The sequence below is a fragment of the Melospiza georgiana genome, chromosome 6 (assembly GCF_028018845.1).
Source record: "Melospiza georgiana isolate bMelGeo1 chromosome 6, bMelGeo1.pri, whole genome shotgun sequence".
NCBI classification, from domain to species: domain Eukaryota; kingdom Metazoa; phylum Chordata; class Aves; order Passeriformes; family Passerellidae; genus Melospiza; species Melospiza georgiana.
In genome coordinates, this window is record NC_080435.1 from 15,276,847 (window position 1) to 15,295,475 (window position 18,629).

General features: G+C 49.3%; 1 protein-coding gene across 1 annotated transcript; it reads right to left on the bottom strand.

Moving 5' to 3' along the window:
- Window positions 1–13,845: 13,845 nt before the first annotated feature.
- Window positions 13,846–17,023, bottom strand: INS (insulin). Its single transcript, XM_058026965.1, has 3 exons — window positions 16,972–17,023; window positions 16,279–16,482; window positions 13,846–14,071 (listed from the first exon to the last, which is right to left on the bottom strand). The coding sequence occupies exons 2-3, from the start codon at window positions 16,463–16,465 to the stop codon at window positions 13,935–13,937; spliced, it is 324 nt and encodes a 107-aa protein (XP_057882948.1). The 5' UTR covers window positions 16,466–16,482; window positions 16,972–17,023; the 3' UTR covers window positions 13,846–13,934.
- Window positions 17,024–18,629: the final 1,606 nt, after the last annotated feature.

Sequence of the window (18,629 nt, forward strand, 5' to 3'; positions counted from 1 at the left end):
AGTGAGAAGGTGCTGTGCAGGGATGCCACCTGCCTCTGAGCAGGAGCACACCATGGTGTCTGTGTCTCACCTTCCAGCAAGGCACCCTCATTCGCACCACTTTGTTCCGTTTGCACTTGGAAAACTCAGGCATCACCCTTAAAAATGCTTTATCCTGCCCACAGGAGTGTCAGTATCAACTGGTCAGCCTGGCGGCATATTGCTGGATCCATGAAAGAAAACAAGTGAGCTTTTAGTAAGGCCTTTCCCAAAACCTGAGACACAGCAGCTGTTTCTGAGATGCTCTCCAGCAGAGCAGCCATCCCTGGGTGGCTGGTGGCAATGCCAGTGATGGGCCATGCCAGAGGCGATTGCAGTCCTGATGTGCACCAGTATTGCCTTGATGCAGCTTCTTGAAGACCTTCCCCTTGGCCTCGTTGTGCAACCAGCTCAGAAAAGCTGCCCAGGTGATCAGGGGGGGATTTCCAACCTCTGCCCCATGGATGCAGCTCATGCATCTCAGATGCACCCTTGGGAGGTGCATGGTTTGAGCACCCTTTCAATAGTCTCCAGGAAAACAGACACAAGAGCCAGCTGCAAATCCCATCATGGAATGGGTTACTTTTCCAAGTGCCCAAGGGAGCTGGTGGCATGGAGCACGGAGGGTGATGCATTTCAGACAATCTATGTGGGGCCCTTATTTGCTGCAGAGAGGTGGAGTGGTGCAGATATGTCTCTGTTGTGTAATTAATGGCTTGGAAAAAAAAAACTCCGAGCCTGTTGGCTAAGCCCAAATACCTCTGAGGGGTTCTGGAATCCCAGCTATGTATCTTTCAGGCATTTCTTCCCTTTTTTTGTGTGTCTTTTTTTCTTTTTTTTTTTTTTTTTTCCTCTCTTTTTGCATTGCTGCTGTGCTTCAGTGCTGGTCTTTGTTTGCAGCTCTCATTGTCTTCATCCTGAGGGTTGGGTGGCAACATCTCCTCCAGGCCAGGGCTTCACACCTTGTCAGGGATCCCTTCTTCAGGCCAGGGCTTTTTGGGCAGGATAAATGTGCTGCCAGGCCTAGCAACTGATGCCTTCATGCCTGAGCTGAGCAGTGAAGACCCCAAAGTAGGATGTGGGGCTGGGGTCCCATGGGCAGGTGGCTGTGGGCGTGGGGACAAGGGGCAGCACGGGGCTCATACAGAGGCTTCCTCTGCCACTGCATCCGCACATCACCCTGGGCAAGCCACCTAATTTCCCTCTGGTTTTCACCCCCATGCACCAGTTGATGACAGGGATAAGTCTGTCCCCTCTTGCCTCGTTGCCCTTGAGGCTGGGACTTCCAGCACCCACAGCTGGCAGGGGCTGTAGGGGAGTTTGCAATAACTTCCAGCCTCACCTCATTCCCATTCCCAGTGCAGGTGACACAGGGACACCCTGTGCCCACCCATGCTGCCAGCATCCCCTCCAGACCACACTGCCCTTGCCCTGGGTGATGGATGCCCAATGGGGAGGGAGGATGTGTGGGCAATTTGTTTTCTTGCTTAAACAGAACTCTCTCTCATAATCACAGTGAAGAAGGGGAGGCAACAGCTCTTGGCAAAGCAGCTCACACTAAGTGCACTTCACTGGAAATGTTTATATTCTGCTGCTGAAAAATTCACTGAGCGTGGCAATAGTGTGGCATGGTGCTGGCAGAGCCAGGCTGGCTATTGTGCCCTGAGCCAGGCCCCAGCCAGGGTGGGCCTGGGGGTGTCACCAGCTCATCTCACCTTCAAGGACAGGTGTATAGCTGGGGCTGGCATCTCTCATTAGTGTCACAGGGCAAGGAGGTATAACACAGTCCTGTGTGCTGGGGAGGAGGGCTTTTTATGGTGCCAGCTGTGTTTCAGAAAGGCTCTGGTGAGAGAAGAAGGATTTTCCTGAGATCCCAGCACTTCTGGAGCAGGAGACCTCACACAGGGTAGGACCCTGGAGACTGCTAAGCTAATTACTCATTTCTTGGAAGGTAACCCTCCCCAAAAACCCATGCACGTCAGCTTTTCAAAACAGCAGGTGGTATGCTTGCGTAGCACGTGCAGGCGTGTGTGTGTGAGTGAGTGTGTGTGTCTGTCTGTCTGTCCAAATGTATTTTGGGGCTGAGGGGGAAGTGACTGCTTCTCTGAGTAGGTAGAGCCAAATGGCAGGTGATTCAGACGCTACCCCCTCTTTCCAGCACCACTGCTGTGGTGTCACTTGAGTCCCCCTGAGTCTCTTCATCAGCCAGAGATAACGGGCTCCAGAGAGGCCCTCTGTGAAGCCAGCATGCAAAGGGTTAACTGAATTCCCAAGGCAGGTGGGAGCTTGAGTCAGACTGGGTGATATCGCAGACATGTTATTTGAAAAGCTAAGAAATTGTGGAATTCCTCACCTAATCCAACTTCCCCACAGTTTAAAGAAAACTGCAGGGAAAGATATCACCACAGTCAAGGGAGACCCCCCACGAACCAACACTTCCCTGCATGATCCGTGTGTGATACAGGCTCACTTTCCCTGCATGATCCATGTGTGACACAGGCTCTGTCAGCCACCTCCCATGGCGCTGGGACCCAAACCTCTGCCTGTGTTCCCTGAGGAGCTCAAGGGATGCACACCCTCAGTGCCTGACCTGTATGAGCTGGAGGTGGCCCCTGCCTGCCTGTGACACTGGAAATGCTTTTGACTTCAGCTGGTCCCAGTTTGGGGCATCCCAAATTATGAGAGGTGGCTGTAGTGAGCCCTTGTCCCTGTGCAAATACCTGGACATATCTAATGATCAGCAAGTGTAATGACTATGATGGAAATCATGTCCCTATTCCAAATCCAAATCTGCCCACCTCTCCTCCCTTCATTTCTCAAGGTGGATCTCTTGCTGAGCCATCTCAGTCCACCAGGTAGATCTTCATGCCAAAGAAATTTCTGTTTCGCCTGAAAGTAAATTGCAGAGATTTTTGTTTAGATTTTTTTTGCATTAAAGGCAACCATTTCAACTATGTAGAGATCACACGGGTGTTTTTTAGTCAAAACAAGCACAGTAACCACAAGAGGTGCCAGACTGGAACAATCTCTTCTCCATGAACCTAATCCAAAGCAGAAAAAAAATTAAAAATATGTTTTCCAGAGATAGAATGAATTCCTTTGTCTCTACATGTGATACAAGGAGAGAGAAGAATCCTGCAATGGGTAGCAGGCATCCCCTTTCCTTTTAGAGGAAAGTAGCTCTCCCTCCAAGGAATCCCAGTGACCAAGGTGGGGAATTATTTCAGGCCAGAGCTGCTGGGTCCCACTCGGGCTCCTGTCATTGGAGAGGATGAGTGCCTGCAAGTGCTGATTCCTGTGAGGTGCTCTGGGATCCCTTTCTGGGGAACCTCCCTGTTTCCAGTGAGTCAGCCCAGGGGCTTTGGGCTCACTTGGGCAGGCTGAGCACTACCCTCGCTCACTCACTAATTCACTTACATGAGCACCACTTGGCTGAGTCACTGGGGTGTTTCAACAGCTCCCATGCCAATCCATGAGACCCCAGCCATGCAGGTCCTGCCTGCTCTAAGCCAGAGCTGTCTTGGGGGGATGATATCTCTGGGGGTGCCTCACTGACACCCCCACATGCAGCAGTGCAGTTGGGGTGCAAACCCACTGTGGGCTGAAGCTTTGTGGCCACTTTCTGGCGCCCACGGACGCCCTGGTATTCCCAGAGGCCCACATGAGAGCAGCAACAGCACTGCTGGGGCACACAAAGCAAAAGCTGACTCACTGCTGAGCCTTTGCTCCCACCTTCGGGAGGCAGCCAGATAGGGACTAATCTCCTGGGGAAGGGGGGTGGAATTTAAGTCAGGCTGATTTTTTTCCTGAAAACCTTTCATTTAGTCTAAACAACCATCTTGGGATGCTGGCACTTGGCTTTTAAATTAGGCATGCTTTTCTGGGCATGATTCTGACAGGATAGCCATGGCTGGAGTCAGGTTCTGGTCATCAGAGTGGAAGCAGCCCCAGATCCCTGCAATAAAATGGAAAACAGCCCTTGAGCTTCAGTGACTGCTTTGAAGGTCTGTCCTGGCTGATGGGTAACCCGTGGGGGTGAGATCCAGGGAAGGGTGATGGTTTGCAAGGGGGCTACGTGACCTGCACAAGGCCACTGAGAAAGCTGGGGCTGAGGGAGCCGCTTCCACCATGCCTGGAGGGTTTTGGTGGTGGTTCCCACCTTCTGGGCTGCTCTTATCGCTGCCACCACCACATGGCACCCTGGTCACCAATGTGCCAGCCTCTGTGCCCTGCCTCTCTCTGCCCACTGGTTTCCAGCACCAGGGTTGATCCTGTGCTGCTTTTGCAAGACCATCTGATGGGGGCAAGAATCTCCTGAGGTCTTAAGCCCAGATGGTGGATGGAGCTCCCTTGCAGGCTGCAGCATCTCCATCCCAAATCCCGCTGCTCCCGGCACAGAGTGAGGTGTGGGGTGGGAGCAGGAGGTGCAGGAGGCTGCAAGAGCCACTCAGACCAAACACAGAGGAGTGTGGGCACTTCATTTGGCTCAGCCTGGCAGTGCTCTACCTGGTTCCAATGTTCAACACCTGCCTGAGGAGACGCTGCTGACACACATTTACCCAAACAGCATCTGCTTTCCCACCTGCCTCTCCCCTGGCACGGCCACAGCAGAGGCTGTGGGGAGCCAGCCTCCCAGACAGCCTTTGTTTCATGATGCAAGCTGCTCCAGGGCTCTCTGACAGACAACCCTAGTCCCCTGAGCTCTGCCACCCTGCTGCTCTCTGTGACTTTGTCAGGAAGGTAAAGCAAAGCGTGCAAGCCCCAGCTCCCAGATGGAGTGGGGAGGAACAGCTCTGCTATGGAGCTGGGAAACCTGCAGCCCTGAGGAGAAGGTTCTGTCAGGAAAGCCCTGGTGTGTTGAACCTCACTGTGCCCCAGTGAGTGCCCAAATCTCTGCTGGGCTGCACAGAGGATGCTCTCTGTGGCATTCAGATGTAAAATCTGAATAAAATGGTTTGCAGCACGGGTTGCAGGGCCAGGATGTGGCAGTCAAGGGGAAAGGCCCCACACCAAAGCCTCCATCTCTCTGGAGGATGGAATTTTCTCCTGCTTCTGCACCAGCCATCAGGTGTTGTCAAAAAGGGGATTTGCACTAGCACATGTGGAGGATATTACCATCTAAGACTGATTTTAGAGGGCTGCTCATATATCAAATGGATTTGCTGACAAAATCTTGCTGATTTCAAGTTAATCATAATAAAATTCCAAATGAATCACTGCTTGAGCCATTTTGCATTACATTTTTTCCCTATTCCTTCACTGAACCGTTCACAGGACTGGCCCTTCCATCTTCATGAAGGCTTCCCAGTCCCAGTTTGCTGAGAGTGAGACAGGCTCAGCTTTTGAAGGAGTCATCCACACCACAAGCAAGTGCTGTCTTTCCTCTCAGACTTATTTTGAGTAACTATAAGCTGGAAATACCAGGCTGTCTCGGGTCAAAGCATCTCCACCTAAAAGCTGGGGCCAGCTCACAGCACATGGCAGAGTTTGTGGGACAGTGTCTTCTGCTGCAGAGCTGCTTGAGATTTCTCCTGACCAGGGAGGAAGATTGAATGGGAAAGCAGCTGCAGGTAGGAGGGAGAATTTCCTTCCTATGGATTTATTCTGCTCATTTGATCTGGGCTGGTGGCAGGGTTCACTGCCACATCTCAGCTGGAATGGGGTATGGCTGCAAAAGGGAAGGGTTTCAAGCAGAGATGTTCTCTGGCCTTGGCTCTGTTCCACTGAACGTGTGTCGCCTCCATTGATTCAAACCCTACAAACCTTTCCTGCTGACAGCTGGGAAGGTTTGTAGGGTTTGAATCAATGGGGGTGACACACATTCAGTGGAACAGAACGTGTTCTGAGTAGCTGCCTCTTGCCCACCAAACATCACTCCAGTCCAGATGGGCTTAACTTCCCCTTCTAGTCATTAAATCTCAGAAGGCATTTGGCCACTCTGCACCATCAGGACCCTTCTCAGACCATTTTGGTTGCCACCAAGTCTCTCTCAGCTTTTTTTTTTTTTTTTCCCAGATATGTAGGGCAAGCTTCCTTGCTCTCCAGTACAAAAGCAGGTTTCAGGCAGGTCAGGTCATTCCTGGTGCTCTTTTCTGCTTCTTGCCCCAGCTCCCAGATCCCTTTCATCCCTGATGTATTTAGTGGTGAAAATGTGTCCCATTGTCTCTTATCAGGCTTGCAATGGGGTTTGCATGCAGTGTTAATCAGCCCGCGGTGTGCTCACCCTGCACAGCACCTTTTCAACACTCAGTGCTGGGCTTTCCCCACTTAAACCTCACCCTGCAAGTGATTTAATGGCATTTATCTCATCCACATCAGAATCCTCTCATGGGCTTGTCCTAACACAATCCAGAGACACCTGACTTCATTACGTTGCTTTTAGTTATTGATCTGCTTAGAGACGAGCTGCAAAATTGCCCATTGGTTCTTGAAAGGCCTTCATTTAAAAATCTGAGGAATCCACACTGTTAGGAAAGGACCAGGCATGAGTCTTTGATGATGTGCATTTGGGAAACTAATTATATTTCTGATATTGTGTGTGAGTGGAGAGCCCCCGCCACCACTGAGGCATTTCCTGGAGAATAATTTAAGGGACTGTTACAGATATTGCCAGATGTTAAGTCTTCAATTCACTAAACTAATACAAATTGCTCTGTTTGGCCTAAAATCAAATGAAGATCTGCTTAAAATATTCATTTGGTGGGCAGAGTCAAGACTAAGCTTCCCACAGCTCCCAGCCCACAGACTGCCTCCTGATTCCAGCACTTATGTGAAGCATAAGGAAATAAATTGGAAATAAAATGCTATAGGGATGTCTCCTTACTAATTGAGATGCAGCAATGACTTCATTTGGAAAGCCCAGAGCCCAAAGTTAAGAGCCCAAATCCAGAAGTCAATGAATGGGGGGATTTCTCTTGGCAGCTTGGAACAGGCTCTGCGAAATTCCTCGAGTCTGAGGCTCGAGAATTGCGGTCTCTCACTGTGGATCCTCATCTCTGGCTCATCCAGTACCGAGGTTTCCAGGAGGGTTCATTTCCAGGCAGATCCATTTCCCCATCCTCTCAGGGCTGAGCCTCACCAGGCTGGCAGCTGGGCCAGGGAGAAGCTTTGTTCCAGCACCCCATCGCTCCCACCTTGGGTTTAGAACATTTTCTCATTTTCTCGGTGCTTCCCAAGCTGTCCCTGTGCATCCTGAAGTTCTGAGCACTCCCTCTGCTGGCTGTAGCATCATTTCATAACCCTCGTTAGGGCCTCATCCCTGAGAGGAGGTGCTGGCTGGGCTGGTGGCTGTGCCCAGCAGCAGGGTAGCTGCTCAAAGCTGTGTCATGGCCAAGGATGGGGACCAGGATCCCATAAAATGGGATGTGTGGGAGTGAGGATTTGAGCACCAGCCCTCTGGCAAAGCTGGGTGGGAGATGTCCCAGTTTGGAACTGCAATGTTTCCATTCAGGACATGTATCTGTACTCTGGCAGCTCTGCAGTGCCAGTGCCACAACAGCCCAGGACTGCACAGCACAGGTTCTTTGCAGCTGGAGGTTATTGCAGACCTAAACCTTGGTCTGCTCACAAAGGTGATTTGTGACTTGAAAACACAGGCCCACGCAACCCAAGATGGGTCATGGGTCTCTCTGCATCAGAGGAGATACTGGGCAGAGTGCACGGGAAGGATCTGGGCTGCAGGCTGACAGTGAGCTGGTGCTGAGGGTGCCCTGCACTGTGAGCGCCAGGCTGGAGCTCCCAGCTCCGAGGAGGTTCAGAAAGGCACCCAAAACCTTCCTTGAAGGAAAACTACCTTTAAACAAAGAGAAGAGCAAGAGCAGCATCGGCCACACAGCCCATCCTCTCTGCACGTCTCTGGACACCCCAGGAGCAGCCTGTGGGTTCAGGGCAGGTTGTTTCATTGCTCCAGCCATCTCCTGGCTGCCCCAGCTCCACTGCTCCCGTGGCCTCAGTGCAAAGCCTTACTCCAGCACCACATTTCCAGGCAGCTTTTCTCCAGCACGGTCTGTATTTATCCTTTTTTCTCCAGCACGGTCTGTATTTATCAGTTTTTCTCCAGCACGGTCTGTATCAGTTTTTCTCCGCCATTTTTCGGGTCCCCGGTGCCCGTGCCCCCGTGCCCTGCCCAGGCAGCTGCAGGCAGGGGTGTGGATCCAGCCGCGGGCTGACCTGCGCTCCATCCCCTGGCAGCAGCCGGGACTGCAGGAGAAGGGAAAGCCGTGGCAGGAATCCGGCTTTAACAGATTCCCAACATTTTTGTGTTGCCCTATATCAGTGACAGAGCCACGGGTAATTGCTTTGCTCTGAGCAGATATGTGAAACCCCCGGATCTTTTCCAGGTTGTGAGCACTGTGAAACCCAACAGGAGAGGATGAATTCCTCAGGAAAGTTTCCAGAAACCAAAACTGCACACAGGCTAAAGGGAGAGCTTGGGACATTAAAGTCTTTTTGGAGATGAAGGAGGCAGTGATGTGAGGTTAGCAAGGAACAAGACAACTGGCTTGGAAGTTGCTCCCAGTCCTGTGTTCTTAAATGGGATGCACAGAGAAACGGGGCAGTCAAAGCAACTGCTCCACAGGGTGAGGAAGGGCAAGCATCCTGGGAATGATATGCAGGCTCTGTAGTCAAAACCATAAAGGAGAAACGGGCATGATGTCAGTGCTCAGTGCTGCTCACTGTTCCTGAGGTGAGGTCAGGGATCTTGCAGGGCAAAGGAGCTGCTGTGGAGGAGTGCTTGACAAGAGGGACTTCAGCCTTTGGTGGTCCTCCCACGGGCTCAAGGCATGAGCCAGGCTGGGCCAGGTGACCCCTCTCACCCTGGATGCAGGGGCTGGAGAGTGGCCTCATGCCCTGCCTGCCACTGCTCCCACACCTGAGAGAAGCACCCCTGGTCTGGGGAGCCAAAATGCCACAGGAGCACGGGTTTGCACACTGAACACCTGCCTCAGAACATCTGCACCAGGACCAGGACTGAAAAATAACCTCTCCCCTTTTCATCAGAATTTCATAGGGGCAGGTTGGTTTTTTTCCTTATTTGGGGTTGAAATTCATTATTTTGAGACAAGGTGCCAGCTTTTGGAAAAAAAATGTGGCCAGGTTTAGGTTGCAGATATACTGAAAAAAACCAACTTCAGAAGCAGGAGAGGAGCAGGCTATGGTGTGCAAGCTGGATGTGCTTTGACTTTTTCACTTGATGATTTCTTTTTCTTGCCACTGAAATTAGTAGAAACCCAGGGGCCAAGACAGCATTTCTTTGGGATAAGTTTTTAAAATCTCCCAAAACACACAGGACAAGCTTGAAACTTGGGTGTGCAAGACCCACTGGCAGGGAAGTCTGCAGAGCCAGGACCCTGCTGGGTCTCAGACTCCAAAGTGGAGGAGGTTTCTGATAAGGGGAAAAAAGGGTAGAATTTTTTCCATTGAAACTTCCACAGAATGGTTTCTCGTCAATGTAGGGTGGGTGGTGTCATTTATACTTGATTTTCCGTTTTCTGATTAGAAAAGAGGAAGCTGCATTATTTTCTGAGAAAAAGTTACATTTCAGAAGTTGGCAGTTATGTAAAACATCCCCACTGCCAAATTCCAGCATTACAAAGCCCAAACGATAACAAATGACAACAACCTGGAAATCAAAAGCCAAATTTATTTCTGCTATCCATTTTCTTCCAAAATCTGAAAACATTTGTGAGAAATTTTAGTGTGAGCAACCACATGCATTCTGGAGATCCTGGCACTCCTGGCATGTACCAGGCATGAAAAACATAAATAAATAAAGTGGTATTTTGGCTGTCTCTTTTCAGCAACAGAAAGCAGGCTAGAGGAGTTCAGGAGGTTTGTTCACCTTTTCTTGACAGTCCTGAAGACGACTGGGAATGGAGGGAAAGGATTGAGGGATGGAGGGAAATGATTGAGGCTCAGATCATTTCCTTGTGTGCTCCTACGGGCTTGCTTCGCTTCCCGTTATTGTCCTGGATCTGCTCCTGCCTGCTCTGCCCAGCAGGACTGGGGGGCATGTGAGAGCCAGCCTGGCATTGGGCTTGGAAAAAACCACCCTCCTTCCTCCCCACAGCAGGCAGGAATAATTCAGCCAGCGACAATGCACTGGCAATGACTTTCCAGATCAATTTATAGCCTGACCTAAAGTTTTCTTCCTGCCCAGAGTGAAAGGAGAGGAAAGAAAGACTATTTTTTGCTCAAGATAGGTGTCTTTGGTGAAGTTGGTCTAAAACAGAGTGAATTTGAGGTCTTAACACAGAATCTGCTCAGTGCATGCTTTCCAACTGAAGTCATTGCTGCAAGTCTGTTATTAGGACTCACTCTGTAGATAAGGAGAGATGCTGTAAGCAGGTTTAAAATCTCCTAAAATGCTGATAAGATGGTTAAGAAGACATAAATCCCAAAATATAGTCTGACTATTTCTTAAAGTGGATCTCTTAAATTCCCAGAGTAACAGAGAGCTCTCTATCTCTGGTTTCCCGGAAAGGAAATAATAGAGTCGGATTAGCTCCGGGAAAGTGGCAGCCTTCCCTTCCTCTCCAGATAAGCTGGAGCAGCAGAGCCCATCCAGCAACCTGGGACCTGGGCATGATCTGATCCCCAGCCACCAGGGACCCAATGGCCAGCGCCCTGCAGAGGCTGCCCCCATTCCCATTTCTGTGCACGTCACTCCCTTTTCCTGGAAACCACAGCTCTGCCCTTTTGGATTCGGGTTGGTGCACGTGGCAGACAGGGGACACTTCGGTCCTTCCTTTTCTAGGCACTGTTAACAGCTCAGCAGCCCAAGGAATTTGCCTTGCAATCCCCTCTGCGTCTCAGCTTTCTATTCTCTATTCAAGAAGCATGAATGAACCAAAGCCTTTATTTGCATTCTCTTCAAATTGCCCTCCACCACGAGCATGAGACCTTTGGAAGTTTGTTGCAAGAGTAGCAGAGCCAAGATATTTTAGTCAGGCATGATGCCCCACCGCTACCGCAAAAATCACTCCAGAGCAACTGCTGAGTCAGAATAAAGGGGACTGGATGCATTTGCTTCCCAAAGATCACAATGCAAAGCCTGGCAAGAGGAAAAGCAGGAAGGGAGGTCAGTGGATGCGGCATTCCCTGTCCTTGAATCCTTTCTCCTGCAGGAATTCAGAAGATCCAACATCTCCCAAGCACATCTGAGAACGGGGAATGGCCTGGGCAAAGGCACAAGGATTTGAGGGAAGCCTTACAAAGAAATTCCATCCTGGACCACCATTAAAGATGTTGGGAAGGACTTTTGGGACACCCACTGTTGGGTTCAGGTGCGGTAGGGGGCTAAAGCTGCCTGTCCTGCCACAACACAGGGTCAGCAAGCCAGCAGCAGCACGTTTGCAAGCCAGGGAGCCATGTGCTCCGTTGTGGAAAATGCATAGGGTTTCTTCCCTGGAGTTCCAGAAAAAGGGGGAAAAGTACCTTTGTTCTCCTTTGGCCTTCACCTTACTGCAGCTTTTAAAAAGTGAAGAGCTGGTCCTTTATGTTATTTTCAGTTCTGGAAAGCATAAGTGTGTAATTTTTTTTTTTTTTTTAGTCTTTCTACAATTTTAAAATTGATGCATTATTTTCTCCTGCACCTCCTGGAGAGCACCGTAGGCCACTGATCTCCAGCACAGCTCTTGTTTGGGGAGGAAGGAAGCAACAGCACCTTCATGTGCTCTGCAGAGAGTCAGGCACCTTGGACATGGGGCCATCTGTCCCTCCCTGACCTGGGTGCTCACCTTCTGGAATCTTTCAGCAGAAGCAAAAGCATCCACCCTTGGGTAGCCCAGAGTCTGGGGATGGCTTGTGGTCTTGGGCAACTGGATGCAGAGGGTGAAGAGCAGGCACCTAAACCTTCTATGTCCCTTCATTCTTTCAAATCCTGCCTTGCTAAAACCAGTCCGGTCCTGCGGGGTGTGCTGATCCTGATGAATCAACATTTTCCAGCAGAAAAAGTGGCATTTGCAATTTCCCAACAAGTCCTAATTGAGAGCACTCAGAAAAAGCAAACAAACAAAGGATCAGACCAAACAATGGCAGAGGGCAGGAAATGAGCTGGGCATCTCTGAGGAGCTGTCCTCACCCGAGCAGAGCATTGCTGCCAGGGCAGGAGTGCCAGCAGATAAACAGGGCTGTGCCAGATGGAGGAACCACCATGGCTGGATGTCCTTCCCCTCAAGAACATCCAAGCAAACCTGAACATCTGCCTTTTGGATCAGGGTGGTATCTCCTGGATGGCTGGGATTGCTGGTGCTTGGCTGCACGCCTGAATATGTTGGTGGCCTTAAAATGAGCAATAGCTCTGCTTTTTTTTCTTCTTCTTTTTTTTTTTTTTTTTTCAGTAACACTTGTCCTGACCTCATGGTTCACCAGGATAGGTAGGAGAATTGCTTCTAGGGAGTCCCCTCTAGAAACCACTGGAGCTATACACTGTGAGGTTTGGTGGAGCCAAGTAGCTCAGGAACACAATATATCTTGCTGTGCTTTCATAACCACATGATTTTGGCCTGAAGCTGCTTGTCGCAGTTGAAAGCTCTGCTGCTGGGAGTATTCAGTGGGGCCCAGCCTTCTAGAAAGGGTGATGGAGAGGGATGAAAAGGTGGTCAGGGGGAGCAGGACTGGCTGAGTAGCACTGCAGCGCAGGAGTGGCACCTGCAGGAAGAGGCCGCCTTGAGGCAGCTTTTGGCTGCATCAAGGGAATTTGTATGGAAGGCCACCACGGGAAATCATGAGTGCTTTCTGATTTCATTTTTTATGTCTGCATCTTCTTTTCAGCAGCGCATCCAGCTGCTCTTCCAGCCTTTCAGTTTGTAGTGGTTTGGCCAGTTTTGTGCTTGTGATACGATTGGGAGTAATGCATCCTGGCAGGGCTGAGATGGCAGCTTCCATCTGTGCAGCTCCACTGGAGGCAGTCGGAACTGGTTTGGGAAATGAGGCTGTTAAAACCACAGGCTCCTCTCAGATCAACTTTCAAAATCTGTCACCAGCAGAATGCAGCCCTGGCTGCTGCTGCTGTCACCTCTGCCAGGCTGAGCCCATGGCACAGAGCCCCTCTGCATGGCTTTCAGCAGAGTGCCACAGGAGTCCCTCGGCAGAGGGAACACAGCCCTTCCCTACGCTCTGGGACATTCTGGCCACTCTGGCACTGCTGGGCAGATTTCCCTCACAGAAAGGGGCAATTCTGGGACCAGATACTTGAAAGAGGTTTGCAGCACCAGGAGCAAGGATACTGCCCAGCACATGGAGAATAGATTCAAAACTCCTTCTTGGATTAAATCTACTTTCAGTACATGGCTTGTGCTATCCTTGTGAACAACAAGCACATCTCACAGCAGGGACTCTCCCTGGGCTTCCCACGAGCACAAGTAGGAGCTAGACACACTTTCTGAATTGGCCATGGTGGTCATCCATGGTTTTTCTGAGTACAATGAATAGGTGACATAATTCTTTGCCTAATCTTTACTGTTTCCATTATGTAGCTGAGGAAGTTCAGTCTCCAGCTGCCTGGCTATATTTGGGCTGTGAACTGCAGGAAGTTGATCAGCATGACATTGTTACAGATGTAATGTTTCCCTAGCAAGAGAAGTCTTGTTTAAACCTCTCTGCCTTCTCCTTCTGGTTCTCCAAGCACTGGGTGTGCCGGATGCTCCGTATACCTGTTCCAAAGCTGTGTAATACCCTTCCCTCCCTCATTCCCATGGAGGTCATTCCTGTGGCAGAAGGATAATCTGAAGAGATGGCTGAAAAGTGCTTTACCCAAGCATGGACCCTGACGCCCTAAAGCAGACTAAAATATGTGGACACATGAACCAGCACAGTCCTTCCAAGAGATCCACAACATTTATTCAATTGCTTGAAGGTGCAGTAGCATAAGTGCATGTTTCTGGCCCAGGAGCTCCCCAGTGCCAGCCCTGCTGCTAGTTGCAGTAGTTTTCCAGCTGGTAGAGGGAGCAGGTGTTGTGGCAGCATTGCTCAACAATCCCTCTCTTCACTTTCTCAAACTCCTCCTGCTGGAAGGGCAGCTCTCCCAGCTCGCCGTGCAAGGGACCGCTCACTGCAGGGGAGAAGAACAGAAGGTGTGGGACATCACACAGAACCAGCCCTGGCTCCTGAGCCCTCCACACCCCCTTGGCAGGCACCAGATTTTTAATCCAGAGTTGTCTGGAAAATGGGAAGGAAGTTGCTCAGGTTTCTCCAGGTTGGTGCTGCTTGTAGCAGCCTTTTTCCTCTCCCAAAATAATCCTGTGGTGTCCAGAAGAGGCCAAGCTGAGTGACTATCGGCAGTGTGAGGGATAAAGGGATACAGGAGATTTACTGGGGAAGCTGAGTGGAGAAGAAGAGAAATCCTGAGCCCTCTCTGGGGTGAGCAACTAGTAAGTGAGATGATAAAATGGGATTGTCTGCTCTGCAGAGAAGAGTTTGGGACCACAGAGCCCTTTAGGCAGTTACCCACTCTTCTGGGAGCCTGGGCAGACAACTGGGATGTTCATGGCATTGCAGGGGCAGTCCAGTTCTGAGGCTGGATGCATTTCCCAGCTGTTCCTGAACAGCCTGATTCAGTTGGCTGCCTGGATATAGCCCCAAGCTGACAAAAAAAGCATTTGTGTGTGTCTGTGTTCACAGCTGGGGACAAGTTTTTAGAAGCAATGATAAATTAGGGTATTTGGACACAGATAACACTCAACAGAATGATTATATGCTGGTGAGAACTTGAAAACTTGTGCACAGATCTGTTCAGGTTTTAGTTGCCCAATGAAAATATGGAAAATGGCAAATAAATCAGTGAGTTTTTCCTGCAGGAAGAAAAGAGCCCTTAACAGCAAAGAGAAAATGCCTGGAAAGTGAGAATGAGATGTGGTTTCTAGGGCAATACAAGTACAGTACAAGAAGCGAAATCCCCAAGCCCCCAAAGCATGAGGCAATGAACAAGGCACAAGAGTAACAGAAAATCATTATGCTAGTGTTCTAGAAGGGAAATTTGGGAAAAATTTGGTCCAATGTTAAGTAGAAGAGGAAATAGCTAATCAAAGTTTTGTGATTTACTTGTCTTCATCCTTCAAGCCAGCTGTAAGCAGACTGTAAACATAAACAGATTGTGTGACAAAGAGGTGGCGGCTCAGGCAAAAGTCCTGAAAAAAAGGTAGAAAATCCTCAAATACTTGCATTTTTTTGGCACAATTAAAAATCTCTGTACAGTATTTAGGTAGTTTGGCTAATAAAACCTCCAATCCATTTGTGGTGGTGTCCAGAAATGAATAATCAGAGAATGGGCAACTGACATCCCAAACAAATCATGGGCAGACCCTCTGCTAGGGCATTATCTTGTTTCACCTTACAAAGACCCCTAAGACTATTTCACAGGGTGGTTACATACACAGGAGAGAGAATTGGATATAAATGAAAACAGTATGTGATGGGAAGAGAAATGGTGGGAGAGATGTATTGCAGTCAGGGGATGTTAAGTGAAGGTTGATCTTGAAACTAGAGGATTAAATGGGTGCAATTTGCACAGGGGTCTCTTCTTCATCTATTCACAGTCTTACTTAGAAGCTTGGAAGCCAGTTCAGTGTGCTTCTGCTCACCAGCCAGCAAGGATGTGGACAAATGCAGAATTGCATGTTTAGAGATCTAGAAAATATGACCTAGGAATGCAGTAGGGTTGTGTAGCTGAGAAGAGGTCAAAACTAGACATGGGAACAGTATTCAAATATTTTGAAAAGCAATCATAAAGATGAAAGGATTAGGCACTTCCTCCTGTCCAATAATGAGAAGACAAGAAATAATTTACAGCAAGAGATGTTCAGGTTAGATATTGGGAAGAAACACTCAAGAAGAAGGTCAGTTAATCTTGGGAATGGGCAGCTCCAGAAGGCAGAGGAAGCTTTCTCTCTGGAGGTTTTTATGAATGCAGCAGACAAACATCACTGAGAAATAGAATGGGGACAACAATGGGGATCCTGTCTTGGGGCAGAAAGAGGCTTATCGAGTTCCTCCCACCTTTATTTTCTACAAACATTCCCAGGCTGGTGTAACAACCACGCAAAGAAATAGATGAGCTTGAGCTTCCAGGCACAATTCCTTTTGCCTCATAAATCCTCTCTCCCTGCCCGCCCTCTCATCTGCCTTTTTAACCTGAAGAGCTTTTCGCTGGCAACGCTTGGCTGTTGGCATGCCGAAGGTATTGCTGGCATTCCCCACGGAGGGCATTCCTGGTGTCACTGTCAGAGACAGGCGGCTGTCCCACCGGCCAGCCCCTCTTACCTAGAGGCTGCTCGGCATCCCGCCGGGCTTTGGGCTGGTAGAAGAAGCCCCTCTCACCACAGACCAGGTACAGGGCTTCCACCAGGTGGGAGCCGCAGAGGTGCTGGTTGACAGCGGCGTGGCTGCTCCCGGGGCCCGAGAGGGCCAGCAGGGCCAGCAGGGGCAGAGAGCGGATCCACAGAGCCATGCTGGGCTGCCTGAGGCCTGCGGTTAAGGGGCAGAGCAGACACGGGAAAGTCTAGGAGGTAAAAACAGGTTGTAATCAAGCATTGTGTGTCTTTCAGCTCCTCTGGCATGGAAATGAGACTAAAGTAGGAGATGGACCTTCTAGTTTAAGAAGGAAGGAGAGCTTTGTGCACCAGGATTTACAAGTGACAGTAAATGACTACTGACTATAACCATGAGTCCATCTTCATCTCTATGCTCCATCTCAGGCTCAGAGCCATCCCACCAAGCCCTCTACATGCCCTGGAGAGCCAAGATCAGCAGACCCCTTCAGAGGAAAAACCCTCTCTGCCCATTCAGAAGGGGCTGTAATGTGTGATGATGGCCCAAAACCAGCCCAATCTCCTCAAAGACCTGAGGAGGCCTCATTTTCTTGAGTCATCCAGCGACAATTGTCACTGCCTGCTTCATCAACTTAAGAAGACAAGTCTACACAACAGGTAGAAAGTAAAAGGGAGGCAATCCAACTTACCCAAGAGGATGCAGCAAGAGGTGGAGAGAAGTTCACTCTGAGGGATGAAGATGGTTGGTAAGTAATGTCCCCATTGTCTCTTTCCCATATTTATATGCTTTACGTTCGCCCAAGTGACACAAAAGCTACCAAGAGCCCCTCCTCCTTGATGACAATCCAGCCAAAATTTTTGCTACTTGTGCAAATTAATTTCCCTCTGCGTAGCATCCGCAGGTCTTTATGCAGGTTAAGGTAGAAGCAACTGTTTGCTGTTTCCATCTCATTTAGTCTGCTCTTTTAACTTCCCCAAGCTCTGTCCTGAGCCATCAGTGACCCTTTTAGCAGGAGATAATGGTGCTATTACAGCTGCAATGACTACTAATGACACTAATGCTGGCAATAGACACTGTTGGCATTGAGGTGGTTCAACAGCTGCTTCTAAAATGTAAAATTAAAAGCAAACACGTTAATCTGTTTGATTTTTATCACCTTGGAAAGTATGCAGCAATGGGACCGAGTGGTTGGTGAAATCATGCTACTGTCAGGTGTTAGGAGAAGGAAAACACATTATTGTGCTCAGGCTCCCTGGCCACGCGGTGCTCAGCCAGAGACACGCGTCCACAGCTTGGGCAGGGGAGGAATAACATCTGCATTTTGCAGGAGACCTTGGGTGGTCCTTCTGCCTCAGCACAGGGCCAGAGTTTGAACATTTGAAATTGTGTCGTGAAAAAAAATAAGCATTTTTCCCTTCTCCCACTGAAAGGCAGGTTCCCTCTTTCACCTGCCCCTTCAGATTCCTGTTAGGGCAGGAAAGGCTCAGTCTCTGCCATGTGCACCTGGGAGCTCTGAGCATCTCAGCTCTTCTCACTGGAGCTCTGTCCAAAATGGTGTCTTCACCACCAAGAAACATTTCTGGTAAATCCCAGTGAAAACCAGGAGATATCTGGTTATCTCCATTCTGGCTGGTAAGTTTGCTTTTAAAAGGAGATAGATGGTGGGTCAGCAGTGGCCCACTGGCTTTTATGGGTCTGATTTTGGCAACAGATCTAGCTCTTGTTTTTTTTTCACAACATTATCCAATTTTTGAGGACCTTTGTGCTCAACTTTTCTGCCACCAATAGCGAGCTGGTACTTTATTCTACTTAAAGCATACTTTCTTTTTCTTTTCTCCTTTCATTTTTTTTTTCTGCCTGAAAAGGTAGATTTTTATGAGATCATCTTCAAACTTCCCATTGCTCCAACTTTTGAGATTTCAAGTATTCAGGACCACTGAGTAGGAGACATTTTCTTCTGTTTGAATTCTCTTGCCTATTTAACTTGGAATCAGTGTGATTCTCCATACACAGAACAATTCAGAAGGGAACTCACCGAAATCAATGCAAGGCCTTGAGATTCAAACCAGGCCTTTGATTCCCTGAATAGTCAAAGCAATTCCATCCATCAACATTTAGGAGGTAGGAAGTGCCATATGCCCCTGCCAGGGCTGTGAGTGTGAAGTATCATATGTTTGCTAAATGACTGTGATTGCAAAAAAGCTCGTGAGAAGCGCTAAATCTCTGATGAGCACACAGGCACAGGACCCATTTGCTAATACGGATGCAATACAAGGTTATCAGTTACATCCCCTGCCATGTAGGTCTCTCAGCCCCCTGCTAATAAATCCAAGTTGCGATGC